The following is a 19,374-nucleotide window of genomic DNA, read 5'->3' as shown; positions in this document are numbered from 1 at the left end:
TTTGGATTCTAAGCGCTGAGCCCTATGCAAAGGAGAAAGGTTTCAGCAGTTCTCCCAGGGAAGGAAGCTCCCACAGGGCGGGCGTGCAGGGGGCCCGGCGACACCGTGCGGAGGGTGCGCAGGGGCGCGCGTCCGGGGGCGCAGGCGCCGTGGTGCTCACCCTGGGCGGCGTGGGCGTGGGCGTGGGCGTGGGCGCTGCTGGTCGCCTCCACCCGCTGCACTGCCCGCTGCCCCGCCGGGCCAGCTCCATGAGGGCCAAGCGCGTGAACTTGCTGATCGCGCTCGTCGCTGTCATGCTCTTCAGCTTCTCCTGCTTCTGCATCTCCAGGATGACTCAAACCAGTAAGCGGCGGGTGACTTCGCCCGCCAACTTTCCCGCCTTCCCGGCTTCGGGGCTCCAGGATTGCTGGGGCGGCCGGGTCGGAGAGGAGGAGGGCGACGTGGGGTCCTGGCGGGGTCGCCTGCTCTCGTGTTAGGGGCTGTGCAGGTGGAGTCCCCGATGCCCTTGTCCGGCCGGCGGTTGAATCGTAACGGGCGTCCGGGTCTACACCGGTGTCCTGGACCCCGCTGGGTGCGCGCGCTAACGGGTTGGCCTGCGGGGCCTCGGGCCGCATCTGCGGGCGCCGTTTCCCTCCAAAGGTTCAAGGGGACCGATCTGTGCCCAGCTTCCCCGCACCCTCCGTCCCAGCGTTCCCAGAAACGCGGATGCGTGACTCCAAGAACAACTCTCCCATATCCAACGTCCTACCTCATTCCTGTTCTATGTTATGTTATTGAGCCACACTTAAAGGTTCTCTGAAGTACTTTTTGTAAAGGAATGAGACGGTGGAGAGAGACATAATCGACCAGCTTAGAGCTCTAGTTTAGCGTATGAGCTTTCTTAAATGGACCGTGTGACTTGCGTTACCACTTTGAAACACATCAAGGTTTTAACTTATTGTTGTCTATTGGGTTGCCAATTTAGCAAATAAAAATAGGGGCTGCCCAGTTAAATTTGAATTTCAAATAAACAGTAAGTTTTTACTATTAAAATTACATGGGATATATTTATACTAAAAAGTTGTTTATCTGAAATTCAAATTTAACTAGGTTTCCTGTATTTTATCTTTCAACTCTAGGCTATAGTGTAGCAGTTTAGCGTCCATATAGTTGAATTTTGAACTTAAGACTTAGGAATTCTGTAAATATATTAAGCTAGACTTCCAAGATTGTCCTTAGGTTGTTTTAGGTTAAATTTTCATTCTTGTTCTTAAACACAGTTATGACTCAGGTGCACACAAGTAATTTTGGTAGTCCTGTCAAGAATCAAATTTGCAAGTGGCTTTAGTCCTCTAATTAATGTTTATGTCCTCTAATACTAAATTTTGTCATGTACATACAATTACAAACATTGTACCCCATTTGTTTCAAATATTAAAAACAGTAATTTATCTGATTTATACTAATCTTTAATAATTTTATACACTTTTTCTGTTCTTCATTTTCTAAAAGAACATTATCCAAATGTGTTTTTACTTTAGAACAATAAACAGTGAGCACTTTTATAACAAAAAATGGGCCATCACTCATAATTAGAAAGCAAAATATAAAACCTTTTATAGTAATTTTGGAAAGCGATTTAGATTAGCAATCTCAGATGTCACTTTAATACAGCTAGTGTTCATATGATGAAACTAGGCTTTGGGATACATGCAACCATTTTAACGTGTTTTCTAGTTACGAACAGAAAAAACACACTTGGCTCTTCACAGTGTTTATATTCTCATCATTCATATGTTCAAGTTCAAAAAATGAGATATCGTTCTTGAGAATGCACTACTCTCAAATGAGCCGACAAAAAAGAGTTTTCTTTTTCTGTGTATGTATTTCTGTAGAACCTAGGTCTGAAATAATTAGGAAATCCTGGTAGTATAATGGAATGTTCTTACATCAACAAAAGAAAACACAGACTACGTTTAGTTTCTGAAGTAGTGATTTTTATAAAACACCGAAGATAGTCACAATATTTTAAAATTTTGATCTATAGTTGTGATTCTTATAAATGAAAATTTGGAAATATTTGTTAGAAAGATAAGATACCACCTATTGTTTCATTATTTTTCCTTTTAAAAATAATTTTATGTGTATATAATTTTTTGTTTCTACAAATTCATAGTATTAATAATTCATTGTATTAATAATTCATTAATTTGTTCAACAAATACGTAAACTCCCTGAGGAGAGGAATTTTTTTGTCTTTTTTTTTGCCTGTTTGGTTCACTGCTGTGTCCCTAGCATCTGGAAAAATGCCTGGCATATAAATAGGTATGCAAAATATTTGTTGAATGAATGAATGAGTGAGTGAATGTGTGAATGGATAAGTACCTATCCATGTTGTAGAAACTAGGTGAACAAAATTTTAGAAAGCCCTCACTGTTACGGAGCTTACTTTTATGGGGTTAGGAGAAATCAACAACAAATGCGAATGATGTAATTGCTGTATAACGTCAGGGAAGAGAAAGTACTATTTTAGATAGGGGTGTCGGAAAAGAATTCTCTGAGAAAGTCATATTCGATGAGATTCCCGAATGAAGTAAGGAAGCATTTTGTGTGGGTATCTGAGGAAGAGTCTTCGAGGCAATGAGAAAAGCACATGCGAAGACCCCGTGCTGGAATCAGCTGGATGTGTTTAAGAAACGGCCCGGAGGCCAAAGACAGAAAGCAGCAAGGAAGAGAGTTGTACAGGATGACATCATGGAGACGCCAGTAGGAACTATGACTTTTATTCTGATCGAGATAGGAAGCCATCTGCGTGAAAAGATGCTCAACATCACGAATCACCAGGGAAATGCAAATCAAAACCACCATGAGTTACCGCCTCACCCCTGGTAGATGGCTATTATAAAAAAGATAAGGAATCACAAGTGTTGGTGAGGATGCGGAGAAAAGGGAACCTTCGTGCACTGTTGGTGGCAATGCAAATCAGTGCAGCCACTGTGTAAAACGGTTGTGAGTTTCCTGGAAAACTCCACTTCTGGGCATTTACCTGAAACCAAAACGCCGTTCGGCTGTGCTGCAGCAAACGCACACGTCTTGGCCACCCCCGGCCGCGCACCTGCAGGCCGCCTCGCAGACTTTCCACCAGCTCCGCGATGGATCTCCCTCTGTCCTGCCCCTTTTCATCTGGCAGCATGAGACCCTTTGTGGGTCCAGCACTTCAGCGCTTTTCGGGGTGAGAATGCCCCTCAGCGCCGCAGAGAGGGCTCGTTTCTGGGCACCCAGACTTTATCAGTGAATGTTTTGGGGTTTTCCCTTTCTCCCCATCCAAGTGGGAAACCATATATAATCACCAAGGTCTACGACCTTGTGGGAGGATGCCTACAAAATCCCAAGGAGCGGAACTAGTGAGGAGAGCAGCTCCCAGGTGCAGCTCTTAGTTGGAGTCCTGAATCCAAGGGCGCGTGGGCTGTTCATCGTTCCTGTCTCCCTTTGCTTGTAGCACTTGGAGGATAATACTATTTTGACAATTCCATCGTACCGAGTTGTTTAAATATATGCTCCCTTCTCCCAGCCCTTGCAGCCTGCTTGTCAGTTCATTTAGATCAGGAACCTGACTTCATGTTTGTTTACCTGCCACACGACACAGTGAGTGGCACGTAGTAACTATTTAATGGAAGGAAGAACAAAAAAGTCAGCGTGCTTCTCCTTACCGGGGGTGTTTAGTGAATGAAATAAGGTAGAAAAGTTAGGATATGGCCATATCCCATAGGACCTTATATACTAAGGCAAGTCTTTTGGACTTTATTCAGTGAGCATTCAGGGAACCTTTTAAAGTCTTTGAGCAAAGTTTCCAGAAAGTTGGAGGTGAGAGACCAATTAAGAGGCAGTTATAATAATAGTGCAGCTAGAGGCAATACGTTCCCGAACTCTATGGTGAAGTCAATGGTGAGACAGATAATGAAGGAAGTCTACAACAGTGCTTCTCAAATGTTGGCAGGCATACCACTGGCCTGTGAATCTTATTAAAATGCAGATTCTGACTCAGTAGGTCTGAGGGTGAGGACTGAGATACCGCATTTCAAATAAGCCCACAGCTGGTGTCATGACGTGGGCTGCCCCGTGTGGTGGCGCCTAGTCAGGTGGCTGCTGAGCACTTGAAATGTAGTTAGTCCAAACGAGGAACTGAATTTTTCAATTTAATTTTAAGTAATCTAAATTTGCTTCTCCATTAAGCAAAATTTTATTGTTTTTCACTATAACTGTTAAAATTTAGCATCTGAATTAAGATGTACTGTAAGTACAAAATACAGAATTTAGAGTACTTAATATAAAAAAAAGAGAATGTAAACTATTCCGTAAATTACTTTTTATGTTGATTACATGTTGGAAAAATATTTTAGATATATTGGATTAAATGAGATATATTATTTACCATTACTTTCCCTTGTTCCTTTTTACCTTTGTTAATGTGGCTACTGGAAAATTTAAACTTACAAACGTGGCTTGCATTTTATTTTTACTGGAGGGCAGTACCTTGGCCCCTTGACCTCATCTGGACCCTTGCTTATGGGTAGAAGTCACGTTGGCCCATTGCACACATGGACTGGTGTTTGTTTTCACAGTTTTAGCACAAGTGACTCAAAATATTGAATTACTGTTTATTTCACACCTTTGCAAAATAATTTTATAACAATCCATACTCATGAAATACCTGAGTGAATGTGCAAATAATGCAAATATTTATATAGGATACTTATGAATTGAATTATCAGGTAAGAATATATAAGAAGCAGATCTAAGACTAGAGATCATGTCCTCTAATATGTCTATGTTGTTGTTTCTGCAAATACTACTTCCTCTAGAGAAAACTCTTTCTTTTCATGTTTACTAAATTGATCCCTCAAGGACTGACTTACATTGTCGAAGCCCAGATATGTTGCATCACCCATGGTATATCAACTCCAAACACACCACCCATTTTGCAACGAGACTATTACCTGGGGAACCCCAACAACACAGGTTGATGCTGGTTAAACTACATCTACATCCAAAATTTGTGAGCATCCTCAAGTAGTATCCGCTATGTGGTTATTTAAGCTTTATCTGGGATAGTTGCAGTTTTTTGATGAAGCATGATTCAGTTTTAGAATCACTCAAATCAGTTTCTATGCTGACAAATCTCTTCATTTGATAATAGCACCCTGCTGGATTTCAAAGACTGAATCCTCTGCCCTAGGCTAAGGCTAGTGTGAGAGCCAAGGCAGGGACGAAGTACCTGTCCCCAGGTAAGACTGGGACAGTATTTCATCACTACATTTTCTTGCTCCATTTTACAAATGCATCTCAAGACTCTCAATACCAGCCCTAATCCCACTCTCGAACTTCAAGGTCATATAGCCAAATGTTTACCACGCATCTGGAAACCTCATAAGCACCTCCGGCCCTGTTTATCTGGGATAGTTGCAGGTCCAGGCTGAGTACCTTTTCCCAGTCCAGGCTGAGTCCCTGGTTAGAAATCTAGTAGTCCTGTTGGAAACCCAGCAGGGGTTCTGGTCTCCACTCTCTCAATCAGTTACTAAGTCTTTCTTTAAAAGCTCTCAGGTATTTCTCATAGTCAGCCCCATTTCCTGATCCTTTCTACCTTGGTTTACCCTTTTATCATCTCCTGCATGAAAATGTTATCACTCTAGGTTCCTAAGTGGTGGTTTCTCTGGCTTTAGTTTTGCCTTCCTGAAACAATCTTCTGTACGGCCACGTGTTGTACCTAACGGTCCTCAGCTATGCTCCTCCACTGAAATGGTTGTTCCCATGACAGTCCGTAGGGGTCTTCTAAGATATACAATTAGTCACCTGGAAAATGTTGGACCTGGAGACACAACTCCATTATCTTTATATTAAAGCAGATGCATACTGCGGAATGGGCCACACAACTCGTAGACATTTTAAAGAAGCTTCCCAGAAATTCCATGAATGTGGTGGGCTATTTCAGGTCATGCCTTCGCCTGCACCCCTTCTGTTCAAATTCACTGCCATTAGAGGTGTTTCAGAAGAAAGGTTTAGGAAACACGGGTCTATAGTAAAAGTTCAAGCTCCTCATCACAGCACAACAAAAGGTGAGCTCAACCAGATCCCTTTTTAACCTCACTGTGGATTCTCCCCATGTTCCCCTGCAAGAACGAACAGCTTCTAGGTTTGCAGAGCCCCTGTTCTGAGTGTCTCAGAAGACATCCACATGGGGGGTTTGGTAGACTTGACTTTCACAGGCCACACTGAGGAGGCAGAGTCGCTTCCTCGGAGAGGCAACTTGGGCCGTGTCTGGCTCTTTTCTCGTCCTCTTTCATGTTCTCTCTGAAAGGAGGCCCCGCCATCAACCTCTGTACTTTCTCCTCCGAGGTCATAAGCACATGTGTGGCCCCTTAGTTGTCCATCTTCTCTCTCGATAATGGCTGAGAGTGGGGGAAAGTCAACCTGGGTGGGGAAGAAGGACATCCCGGTGCACTCTGCGGTGTCCCCGTTGTCAGCCCCAAATAAAGCTGGCGACCCGTGTTTGGCGCTGGTGTGACCTATGTGTGGGCTTCTTAGTTAAAAGCCAAGGAGAAGAGAAACTATATCACGTAGATTTATATTATCAGCTAGGTTCGTTCTACCAATTAGCCTAAAACACTTCCTGGAGGCCAAAACTGACCATGTCGTTTTTTATTTTTGTATTTCCATTGACCCAGAGTACCTGGCAAATAAAAGGTGTTTACTTTTTCATTTGTTATTTTGTGTATGTGTGTGATTATAGAAGCGATGCAACATGATTTTAGAAACAAAAAATGTAAAAATAGGAAATAAAAAGTTATCCAACAAACCAAAGGTTATATAAACTGTACTCTTTTTTTTACTATATGTGTATGTACTTCTTTTCGAAAAGTATTTTATACATAGTTTTATCTGTAAAACTACAGTTGTTTTTACAGCATTAAATATTCTTCTCTAAGGTGGTTGTCATAGCTGCATAGTATTCCACGCATAAAGGAATAAAGAGTAGTCCATTGATAACATTTATTAGACATTTGTCAAAGCTTTTTTTAATGTGCTTTGCCATGTGGTTTGCATGCATTCTCGGATTATATCTTCCCAACGACTCTGAGACAAGGGTTCTTATATGTCCATTTACATGCGAAGGAATAGAGGCTAACGAAAATTAAACAGCTTGCCCAAGTCACACAAACATTAAGTGGTAAAACTGGTCTTCGTTTGTACATAATTTAACAGCAGAGCCACCAGCGCTCTTCCTCTCTCAAGAGGATATTCTGTAAGTAGCATATTTCCATTGTTGGGCATTTAGGATGTTTCTGATCTTCTTACCATGTTGAATAATGCTGTGTATGTTGAACAGCCTTAGAACCAAATCTGTGTACATATTTTGGTCATTTTCTTCAGATAAATCCTTAGGAGTGAATTTTTTTGGCGCAAGTGGTTTTTCCTTCTAAGTACAAACCTGATATATGCACAAAATGGAAAAATTGGAAAACATAGAAAAGCACAACATACTAAAGCAATAACCATTGATAACCCCGTCTTCTAGATATTATTTTTAACATTTCATTCTTTTTCCAGTCTTTGGTGTGTGTGTGTATGTGTGTGTGTGTGTGTGTGTATGCGTGTGTATGTACGTGTGTGTATATAATATATATAGCACTATATATACATATATAAACAGTGCTATATATAGCTATATTGAAGCATATATTTTACATTTTTGTTACGTTTTAGAAAAGTGAATGATACCATTGCTACATGTATAAACTTAAATATATATGTTTTCTTTGCAGGTAATCAACTATTCAGTTGCAGAAACCGTATTTTGGAGTTTAAGGAAAATATTCTACATTTAAAAAACCAAACTAAAAGAAATCACCAACAGCTGATAAAAGTGTTGAATAGAATGAAGTATGATGTTAAAAAAAATCTATCAGTAAACTTAGGTTTGTGTTGCCTTTGCTTTTGTGTCTGGTGGTTTGTTTGTTTGTTAGTTTGTGTTTAGAAATTTAGATTTTACGCTTTCTGGTTTTAGGGCATTTCTCCCCAAGAAATATAACTAAGTCAGTACTCATTCTTTTATTATGAGACACAGAAAAATCAGGTAAGAGACATGGATATACTTCCTCTCATCTCTACCTGGAAAATGGTCTTCCTGTGTTTCCTATCTCTGTGAATTGTGCTACTAACCATGATCCACCCAAGAGACACAGCCAGAAACCTGAGCATCAGCTCTGACTCCTACCTCTCCCCGCTGTATACTTCCATGTCAGTCAGTAAGCAATCCTGCTGATTCGTGAACCTATATATCTCACAAATCTGTCTATATTTCCCCATCACCATCTCTACTACCCTAGTCAGGCCACCTTCATGCTTCATCTGGATGATGACTAACATATTATTTTTTCTCTCTCTCCAGTCTTGTCTCCACCTATCCTCACTGTAGCCAAAGTAAGGGCCACACTATCCTGTACCTCAACCTTTGCGGTTCCCTTTTTGTCCAGGATAAAAAGTCCCGTGTCACACTTACTCCTTTGTAGTCAAATACTACCCCCATTCTTAACTCTTGGCAACCACTGATCAGTCCTCTGTTCCTATAGTTTTCCATTTTCCCAAATGCCGCACGAAGGAATCACACAATAGGTAACCCTATGAGACTGGCTTCATTCACTTAGCATAGATTCATCCAAGTGGTTGTGTGGCCAATTTTCTGTTGCCTTTTTATTGCCGAGTAGCATTCCACTGTATGAATGTATAATGGATCATTTGTTTCACCGGTTGAGGGACATTCGTGTTGTTTTTAGTGGTTTTTTTTTTTTTTTTTTTGGTGATTACAAATACCTGTTGCTATAAGCACTCACGTACAGTTTTTTCATTTGAAGAGAATTTTCATTTCTAGGATAGATATCTGGGATTGATGGGCATATGGTAAATGTATGTTTAACTTTATAAGAAACTGCCAAATTCTTTTCCAGAGAGGCCATACCGTTTTGCATTCCTTGCAGCAATTGTTCGAGAGTTCCAGTCACTCATGCTTATTATGACATTCTAATGCCATGGTATCTCATAGTTGTGAGTTGTATTTCTCTAGTGTAAAGATGTTGGAAATTTTTATGTGCTTATTTGCCATCTGTATCTCTTCTTTGTGAAATGTCTGTTCAAGTCTTTTTTGCACATTTTTTTTTAATTGGGTGGTTTGTTTTCTTGTTGTTGAGTTTTTAGAGTTCTGTATACATCCTGAATACATATCAGATGGATATGTGATTTGGAAATATTTTCTCTCAGTCTGCAGCTTGTCTTTTCATTCTCCTTATGGTGTTTTTCCGAAAGCAAACATTTTTAATTTTCATGAAGTCCAATTTATCAATTTTTCTTTTTATGTAGTATGCTCTCAATGTCGTATTTAAGAACTCTTTACTTAGCTCATTAGAATTTTCTTTTTTTTATTTTATAGTTTTAAGTTTTACATTTTAGGTCTGCAAAGCCTTTGAGTTGGTTTTTATAAATAGTGTGAAGAATAAGTCAAGGTTCAATTTTTTTTCCCGTAGATGTCCAAGTGTCTTAGCACCATTTGTTAAAAAGGCTGTCCTTTCTGCATCGAATTGCCTTTGCACCTTTTTCAAAATTTAGTTGACCATATTTGTGTGGATTAATTTCTGGATTCTCTATTCTCTTCAATTGATTCATGTATCTATTTTTTTCCCATAATGCCATGTCATCTTAATTGTATTGTGTATTATGAATTATACTGTATTGTGTATTATGAATTAAAATTGAGTAATAAGAGGCCTCCAACTTTGTTCTTTTTCAAAATTGTAGAGGCAAATTCAATAAATGGTACAATTGGAGTCATTAAATATTTTAGGGGGCTACAAAATGAAATGATAGGGATATAAACTTTAATGGCGTGATATTAATCAAAGTAGCAAATCAGATTAATTATAGTATCTTTCAGTTATACTTCCTTTATTTGGAATTGATAGTTTTATTAGCCTCTGGTTGTGGAGCTCACAGCGCTAGACTTAAATACAGGAAGTCTTCACTTAATACTGTTGGTTGGTTCTGTGACTTTAAGTGAAGTGATATATAAGGAAACCAATTTTACTGTATGCTAATAGATAGAAACGAGAGTTAAGTTCCTATGGCAACTTAGCAACCTCAATAAAAGGATGTTGAACGAAATGATGCCATTTGAGGACCTGCTGTATTATTTTTAAAATAAATATGAATCAGTAATCTTTTGAGTTATATTTTGTAGCCTTATGATTTTAATAATTTACAGTTAATAGCATTTCTCTTGTACATAGATACTAAATTAATTGGTGAATTAATTTATTAACACTTATTTAAAAAAAAAATTATACCTGAGAGAGAAAAATCACTACAGTAGTGAACTCAGAAGCCCAATTTTTTTCTCTCTTTCAGCTGAGAAGACAGTGAGTACATTGGATGAGAACAAAACAGTATCTAATGCATTTGAAGTCTTAAAGTTCTTTTTCCCTCATCTAAGGAAAGCAGGCAGACTCTATCCTGATGTCATCATTGGCAAAGAGAAAACAGGAGGTAAGAAAGTTAGAATCGATACAGATATTTTGATCTTTGGGACATGCTTTTAAGTTTTAAAATGTAATCCATTAAAATGATACTCATTTGATATTTAAACTACCCGCCTATCTGGCATTAATTTGGATTACCAGAAATCATTTCACAGATTGTCTATGAGAAAAAAATAGTTCAATAAATATTTAGAGACTTGAATTCAAATTTAATTTTAATGCGGATGCTTTGAAAATAAATTAATGTAAGTCAAACATATGTTAAGCATCTGCTAAGTACTTGGTAGCTCTTTTCTCCCTTGGTTTTGATAAATCTGTTCTCATCTGGTTACTTTCCTATTTCCTCATCCTTCTGGAGACCAAGGTCAGCAAAAGCTTTACCAGAGAAGTGATGTTTAAGTTAAGACTTGAAGAATGAGTTCAAGCTCACCAGATAGCGAAGAAGGGAAAAAGCATTTGAGTTAGAAGCAGAGACATTAGGCCAACTCTCCAAAGCTCACTATGCTCACAAACCTTGTTCATTCCAATGAGTGAGTCCCTCTGGGCCAGGGGTCAGCAAACTACAGCCCAAGGCTCGATCTGCCTTTTTTTAAAATATGGATTTGTTGCTCATCACTTACTGTTGTCTGTGGCTGCTTTCGCACTTGAACGTGGAGTTGAAAGTTGAGTAGTTGTAACAGAGACAGTATGGCCTGAGAGCCAAAAACGTTTACCGTCTGTTCGTTTCTAGAAAAAGGTTGCCGACCTCTGCTCTCGGCAGTTCCTTGGGAATCAGCGGTGATGTTCTACATCCCAGGCCTCTAACAAACCTGTCGCGTTGGGATGGGGTGCCAGAGACATTGTTTGACATCGACTGAATTCTCACTGTTCCAAATACTGAGATGTGTGTTTGCTTTTATTGTCTCATTCAGGCCACACAACCCAGTGTAGTAGGGCCTATGATGATCTCTTTTCCGCACCTGAGAAAATTGAGATTTAGAAAGATGAAGGAAGTTGTGGAGATTATACTTGTAAAACTCTTGAACTGCATCAGCTTCCTTCGCGGGAATATTTTAGATTGCGGCATGTGAATACATACGTGCATATACACGTGCGTGGATGTATGAGAAAGTATGTCCTATGCAAAAGCCAGAGTCTAAAGGAGGAGGAGTTGAAAGACACAGGAAAAAAACCCATTGCATAACGAGTGCGAAATGTTAGAGACCAACAAGAGACACAGCCTTGGATAAACGTGAGCAAACATAAGCAGAAGTCCATGATAGAGAGTGGGAGGAAGGAGGGAGAGAGGCCTTGGTCATAGGGGTGTTGCGATCACACAGTATCAGAGCTGTGTCGCATCCTGAATAATCTTCCGTGATTTCCGTCCATGATAGAGAGTGGGAGGAAGGAGGGAGAGAGGTCTTGGTCATAGGGGTGTTGCAATCACACAGTTATCAGAGCTGTGTCACATCCTGAATAATCTTCCGTGATTTTCAGCCATGCTGTATGATGTATCGATCCTTCTTCTGAGGCCCTTTTGATGATTTTTCTTCGGTTCTTGGGAAGACCAGCTTGCAGATAAACCTCCGTTACCAGCAGTAATTTAAAGGCAGATTTTGTTCCTGGTAACAAAAAGATCCTAACACATAAAATATTTATAAAAGTACTGAAGCCTACTGGGGGATCCATCTTCAGTCTCGTTTACCCTATATTGTGAGAATATCTTAAACAATTTCTGCTCTCTACAGCCCCTCTCTGATTATTTTTTATTGACCCCCTCCTTTCTTGCATGGTCTATTGAAATAGACTTTTAATTTTTCTCATGGTTTTAGTATGACTAAAGTCAGTCCATTCTTCACACTTTCTTCAGATACCTACCAAAATATATAACTCACCATGCTCAATTCTTGCTTAGAATTCTCCAATAGATCCTCGGCGCATTTAGGATGAAGTAGCTCCTTGACTTAATATATGCACAGTAGTACATACCTTTCAAATCTCCGTTTCTGCCCCCTCCCACCTTCCCAGCAACCACAAGTACTTACAGTCCCCACAAATGGGAAAAGTGATCAGCACACACTGGTCACACTGCCTGTAATGAACATACCACTTCCTATTAACCCACAACTAACTTGTCTTATAAGTCCCTTATCCAGTAAGACTTCGCAGCTTAACTAACAATTTCTTTGTGAGGTCTCCTGTGTCCTCTCACTTCGCAGGCTTCTACCATATGCTAGGCCCTGGGGATACGGTGGTGAACAGGACAGGGACCTCGTCCTCATGGGACAAATGAGAAAGCAATTGCAATATAGAGCGCCCGGTGCTGTGACAGGGGAAACACAAGGTAGGGCAGGTAATCTCTACTCGGAGAATTCAGGGAAACTTTCTGAAGGAAGTGACGTCTAAGCTGAGACATAAAGCGGGGAAAGAATTGGAACAGGCGACATAGGGAAAAGGTAGGTGGTGGGTAGTGGAAGAGGAGAGGATGATTGTCCAGGTAGAGGAAAAGAAACGTGAAAGGCCTAATGGTAAGAGGGCCTGGGAAAAAAGTGTGGGTTGTTTTGCACTGTGGGACTGGAGGCTGTTAGCAGTAAGACATGGGGCAGAGGCCAAATAACAATAGGGATTGGCCATTTATTTATTCATCCCAAACTTATTGACATTGCTTTGTGCCGATCATTATATTAGTGCTGGACTTTATAATGGTGAGCGAGCAAGAAGCAGTGTCTGCCCTCCCTCATCAAGCTTACATTCTACCTAGGAATGCAAATGGGTAACAACAAAAGGGTGATAAGTACTATGAGAGTTGAGATGAGACTACATAGCTGTGCACCCAACGTAATTTAGGAAGAGTAGAATGAGCACAAGAAACCAGAGGAAAGAGTAGAATTAGGACAAGGAATCAGAAGAAGAGTGTTTTAGGCAAAGAAAGGAATGGCATGCGCAAAAGCCTGCAGATGAGAGAGGACTGTTTGGTCAATCTGAGAAGCTGAAAGGCTTTACGTACTTAAAGACAGGTTTGGAGAGAGGGTAGTTCAAACAGAAGAGGTAGGTTGGGGTCAGGTCCCTAAGGGCCTCATAAACTTTTATAAATGCATTCCTCATCCCAAGGCATGGGAAGCCATTCCAGGAACTGCATTAGAGCGGATCCTGTAGCTTGAAACTGGATTCCTGACTCACCCCATCCATAAAAGTCAATTTCAGGTGGATTATGGATATAAATATGAAATGCAAACAGTAAGCCATCTACAAGATATTCAGGAGACTATCCCTATGACCTGAAGATAAGCAAAGATTTCTTGACAGCAGTCAAAAAGCACTAACTGTAAAGGAACTACCCGATAAATGATGCTATATTCAGAACTTCTGTTCATCAAGAGGTAAAACATTGAAAAGGGAACCCAGAGTGGGAGATGATGTTTGTCACGCACATAACTGACAAAGGGCTCGTATTCAGAATCTCTAAAGGACATCAATCAATCCATGAGAAACCTGCAGACAGCTCAATAGAGAGACGGGCAACAGGATTTCACAGAAGAACATCCGGAGGTCAATAAACATAAATAGATGTTCCAACCCAGTAGTAATCAGGAAAATGCTGATTCTTACTGTTCTCACAGAAGTTCAAGTTTTCTAAGATAAATGCTTCTCAGTTTGTCGTATATCAGGGCCTTGTTTTTGATAGTTTTACTATTGCTCTTTAGGGGGAGGATTTTCCAAGTCCCTCACTTAGCCATCCTGGAAGCCCTACTCCCCGTCATAAAGGTGGGGAAACTGAGGCTGGAGAGGATGTGTATGAGGCCCAACCTCACACAGCCAGATGCTGGCATGGTCAGGATTACTATCTATTTCGATGACATAGGTCTGTTCTCGCAGCGCTTCAGTCATTATTGGCAGTAAAAGTCACTTAGGGACATGGATTCATTCCATCAAATCATTTGGGAGTTAGTTCACGCATTTTTTTTTCACAGATGAAAATATTTCATAGTGTTCTTTTTCTATTTGGGGTTCCAGCGTCTCCTTAGGAAGGGTAGAGAATCAGCCAGAGTGTGACGTTTGGTACCCAGTTGGATGAACGCTATAATAACTGGCTAGTGGTTAGTTTTCATTTTCGCTACACCGAATCCCGCCACCGTGAGAACTTCTTGGCGTCTGTTTAATGCCTTTCCCGATGGTCCACTGCAGCTTGAAATTTCCTCAAGCGGAAAATAAAATATGTGATAAAAATGAAAAGCCATTTGGATTACTTCTGTAATAGTTCCAAACACTCTTCCTGTGACCATACAGCTAACCCAGACATAGAAATAAGCACATATACTAATGCTTATTTGCTGAATTGTGTTTTCTTCCGTGGTTTTGAATGGTGACTCCGTCCTGCTGTGTCCACAGTTTCTTTGGCGCTGGGTATTTCCACCGTGAGGAGGGGAAGTCACAGTCACCTGAAGCAAGTGTTGACCTCTCTTGTCTCCAGGATGACTCTGGCGGAGGAGAAGGACTCCGTGGTGATCGTCTCTGTTGCGGATGTACGTACGTATGAAGAATAAGGAGCGCATTTTACTCCCACCCCGCGGTCTCCAACTACCCCTCCTCCATGATCGGCACTGTGTCACTGCAAATGTTTTTCTTAAATTAAAAAAGTAATTCACAGATGCCTTTTTCGAGTAGCAGACAATATCTTTAATACCTGTTTAATACCATGGAGAAGGAATTATATATGTCAATCTAAAAAGTTTATTTAAATATCACGGTTCCGTGTGGACAAATAAGATTGTATTGTTAAATATGTTACTAGGAGCCCTGCATACTATGTGGTACAGAAATCATATTTATGATCAGAGCATTAAAATTGATGCTATAGTAATAAAACCTGCCCAGCCCAATAAAAGATTGGTATACAAATCAAGAGATAATTTACATTAAGTAGAAACAATGACTATCATTAATTGAGGGACTCCTTCCTATATTTGAAGGATTATGGACCATTTTTATATGCATTATTTATAACCTGTGTTACACCCCTGTAAAGGAGGTAGTTCTATCCTGATTTTACAGATGAAGAAATGAGCTTAACCAAAGTAACTTGCCCAGTAATTAATAGAGCAGATTCAAATCTACATCTCTCAATGGCCCCAAAGTTTCTATCTTGCCTCTAGTGCCATGTAAAATTATAAAGTTCTGTATAAATATTAATACCATAAAGCCTTTTGTAGGGGAACTTGGCAAAATATCAGATTTAAAATGTGGATATCCTTTATCTCAGAAATCTCAATTCTCTGAAGTTATGCAAAGGAGGTAATCAGGCAAGAATTAAAAAAAATAAAATAATACAGTAGTTGGGAACACAGACTCCGGATCTAGATTGCCAAGGTTTAAGTGCCAGCTTCTTCACTCCCTGGCTTGTCAACCTGGACAAATTACTTCTCTATGCTTCACTTTTCTTATCTGTAAAATAGTGATGATACCATCACCTTTGTTATAGGGTTGTTTGGGCAGTTAAGTTAGCTAATATATTTAAGGGATTTAGAATGATGTGTGGCACATAGTACATGTTCAATAAGTAATTATTTCAAGGGTTTTCCATGCTATAAAAAAACATAATATTAGAAACAACCAAAATATCTACCAATAAGAGACTGATTAAATACTTATGTCTGCACTGCAATGATCTGTAACAACTGAAAGAATGAATAACATATTCACTGACATAAAACAATGTCCATTTCATATTGTTTAGTGAAAAAAGTTGTAAAGCATCATGTTTAACATAATAATATCTGTATAAAATGTGATAGAAAGAAGGAAGGAAGGAGGGAAAATAGATAATACAGACAGATGAAACATATAAGGACAAAAGAGACTGAGCAAATCTCGGAATGATGGTCTCCAAAATATAGATAATGGTTATCTCTGGATGTTGGGCATTAGCGGTACCTTTATTGTCCTTCTTATTTTCTCTATTGTTCGAATTTTCTATAATAAACATGTCTTTGAAGAAAGAAAAACTTTAAACAAAATAGTCATAGAAGGACTCATAGGAAAATATAAATAAAAGATGAAATAATCCTGCTCTCCAAATTTGCTTTCTTAATATTGAAAGTGTATACATAATCTCCAGAATGTTTTGTCACTTCCTTCCGTGTTACATATTCCAATCTTTATTTCTTTGCCGCTGACACAATGCACATCGGCCTAAAATGTTTAGATCAATAATAAAATAAGGGGGGGGGCGGAATTTTAAAAGGGAATACAGAATGCTTAAGAAGTATAACTTTACTACTATGTTTAAAATATAATCTGTTTCAGTGCGTAACACATAGCTAGTGACTCCATTTATGGCTAGCTTAAGAACAAGTACTGTAATAGAGTTATCTGCATCATCACTGATATTTTTAACAAACAACCTGACACACATTCAGAGTTGACTTTCAGAGTACTCAGACTTGACAGTAGAATTGTCATTATTCAAAATAGTTTCAGATTTTTATATTGGGAATGTTTTGAACCCTGAGGTTACATCTTGTAAATGCTACTGGTTATGTTTTTAAAAAATCATCTGAGAGAATAAACTACCAAAAGCTATTTACTAATGAGTCTGTCATCTGATCTAGCACAGTGTTCAGTGAAGAGTAAGTACACACAGTTTTTTGATAGAAGAAAATCTGAGAATTAGGCTGAGTAATACTGCCTGGAAAAATGTGGAATAATTTCAAAGGAAGCTTATTGTCATATAATACTCGTAAAATGAAGATATTTTCAAAAAGAGCAGTTCTCTGAAATCGGCCATCCCATTTTTAGGGCAAAACTTTTGAGGTACATAATTTTCGTATCCTTCTAATTTTCAAGTGTAAATAACGTGTAGTGGTCTTTCATAGTGTGACAAAAAGGACAATGAAATCTTTTCGGTATTCAAGTCAGACCTTTTAGACACATAGCTATTTTAAACTCTTTTACAGAAAGTGGAAACACGAGGAATGACGAGGATATCATAAATAAATCATAAATTGCACACATAAATAAATTTACACCTAGCGAACATGTATTAGTAAAACTATGAGGCGTCCTCAGTTTCAGTAAATATTTTTCTCATTTTTAGAGTAATGAAGATTACTTAACATCTGTTGTTGACATGATTACGAAAAAGTAAGTAGTGTTGGATAAATTTTTAAATGGCTTTTTTTTTTTTCATTTTCCTATCCAATTTTTTCCCGTCCAATTATTTTATTAGTGATGATATTCTTTTTAATGTGTAGCTGTGCAGAAAGTACCTGCCGTTCTTTCTGGGCCGTGATGAAGTGTAGCTTATAATTTTCCCCAATTTTGAGGCTATTTACTATTAAAATCTATATTTTTCACAGTATGGTTATGAAATTTATATTTTTCACAGTATGGTTATGATTTTCCATGAAATCCATCGCCTCCGTGAGAAGCCCCCTAGTTTATCTTTAAAGCATTCTTGTGTTCCTTGCTGTGCCAAGTTACCTTCACTGCTTCTGCTTACAGCCTCCTGCTGTGTGCAGCTCAAGGTATGCAAGACCGTACTGATGAACAAATACAAAATTATTTATGAGACAAGATGCTGACCCAGCCCTCCAAGTCTTTATGTTCAAGTGGGCGACAGAACTGGCAAAAACCAAGTCCCCAAAAGGAGGCTGGCGTTATCACAGTGGTGTGGGGAGGGCAATATGAGAACATACAGAGTAGGAAGTATTTCACTCTACCTGCAGATATGAAGGACTTCCTTGAGAAGTAACAACTGAGCTAAGTCTGAAGGTGTAAGTAGAAGGGAACGCCTGGCAAACAGAATGGCTTGAGAAGGCAGAAAGGCCAAAAAGGGAGCACGCTAGACTTTCGGAAATATAAGTACCGCTTGGAATGTGTAATCTGTGTATTTTAATTTTTTGGTATGTCTGTCTATGATTTCTAAAATACTTTGGCTACAAAGTATTAGTTGTATGATGTTAATATCATGTATCAACATGTAAAATAATTGAAATCAAAGTATTATATGGAGATGCATAAGGAAGTTCTTTTTAAGTATCTATGTTATTTTGGTAAATCAAATGTTTAATTACAAGCCTCCATTTACTTCTATTTATAGATTCAAAAGACAACTGAAGTCTGGATCCTTAGAGGTGATTTCAATGCCTGCCTTTTTTTATCCAGACATGTCACATGCCAGGCAATCAACTGAGGACTCACAAAAATTAGACAGGTATGACATTTAGAAAATTGTATCCTTAAATAACTGACTTCATTTGATGAAATGTTGGAAGCGGCATCGAATGGATCCTATTTCAAATGCAGCCAGCTCCCATTGGCTCGCAAGGGCTGACTATGTGCATTACTTCTCAACTCTGTGCTCAGCGATGTCAGTTGGTGGCATAAAATCAGGAGCATTTACACCACAGAAATGGGCCAAAGCTGCAAATCAGGGCTCGCCCCCTCTCCGCCACAGAGACACAGTTGTTAAACATTTGCCACCAGCACATCACTGATTATCTCTGTTCGTGTTTACAGATAATAATTAGCAAAAGCATAATGAAGAGGGAAAAAATGTCTAGGGTTATAAATCATTACACCTGGATTCTAGTTCCAGTTTTTCCATTTCCTGATCATCCTAGGCAGGTAATTTAGCCTTTTTTTTTTTCCTTAGCCTCCTCAACTTTCCAGTGTATATAATAAAATCTACGCTACATATTTGGAAAAGTCATTGTGAGAATAAAACATGATAGCGTTTATGAAAGAATTTTGAAAAATTAAAAGTTTTCTACATATGAAGGATTATGATCGTTTGGTTATAAATGTGTTGGATATTATAAGAAACATAATAATT

The 19,374-nt window shown here is 39.1% G+C and overlaps 1 protein-coding gene across 1 annotated transcript in view; it reads left to right on the top strand.

Moving 5' to 3' along the window:
- The first annotated feature begins 188 nt into the window (after window positions 1–188).
- Window positions 189–19,374, top strand: part of MGAT4D (MGAT4 family member D) — a 26,301-nt gene continuing 7,115 nt past the window's right edge. The window contains exons 1-6 of the mRNA XM_015600703.2: window positions 189–342; window positions 7,800–7,952; window positions 10,432–10,569; window positions 14,931–15,064; window positions 17,635–17,681; window positions 18,640–18,753. Of these exons, the coding sequence (XP_015456189.1) occupies window positions 249–342; window positions 7,800–7,952; window positions 10,432–10,569; window positions 14,931–15,064; window positions 17,635–17,681; window positions 18,640–18,753 (680 nt within the window). The 5' untranslated portion in view covers window positions 189–248. The remainder of the gene's footprint in view (window positions 343–7,799; window positions 7,953–10,431; window positions 10,570–14,930; window positions 15,065–17,634; window positions 17,682–18,639; window positions 18,754–19,374) is intronic.

The sequence above is a fragment of the Pteropus alecto genome, unplaced genomic scaffold (assembly GCF_000325575.1).
Source record: "Pteropus alecto unplaced genomic scaffold, ASM32557v1 scaffold50, whole genome shotgun sequence".
NCBI lineage: Eukaryota > Metazoa > Chordata > Mammalia > Chiroptera > Pteropodidae > Pteropus > Pteropus alecto.
This window is presented reverse-complemented; position numbering and strand designations above follow the sequence as displayed.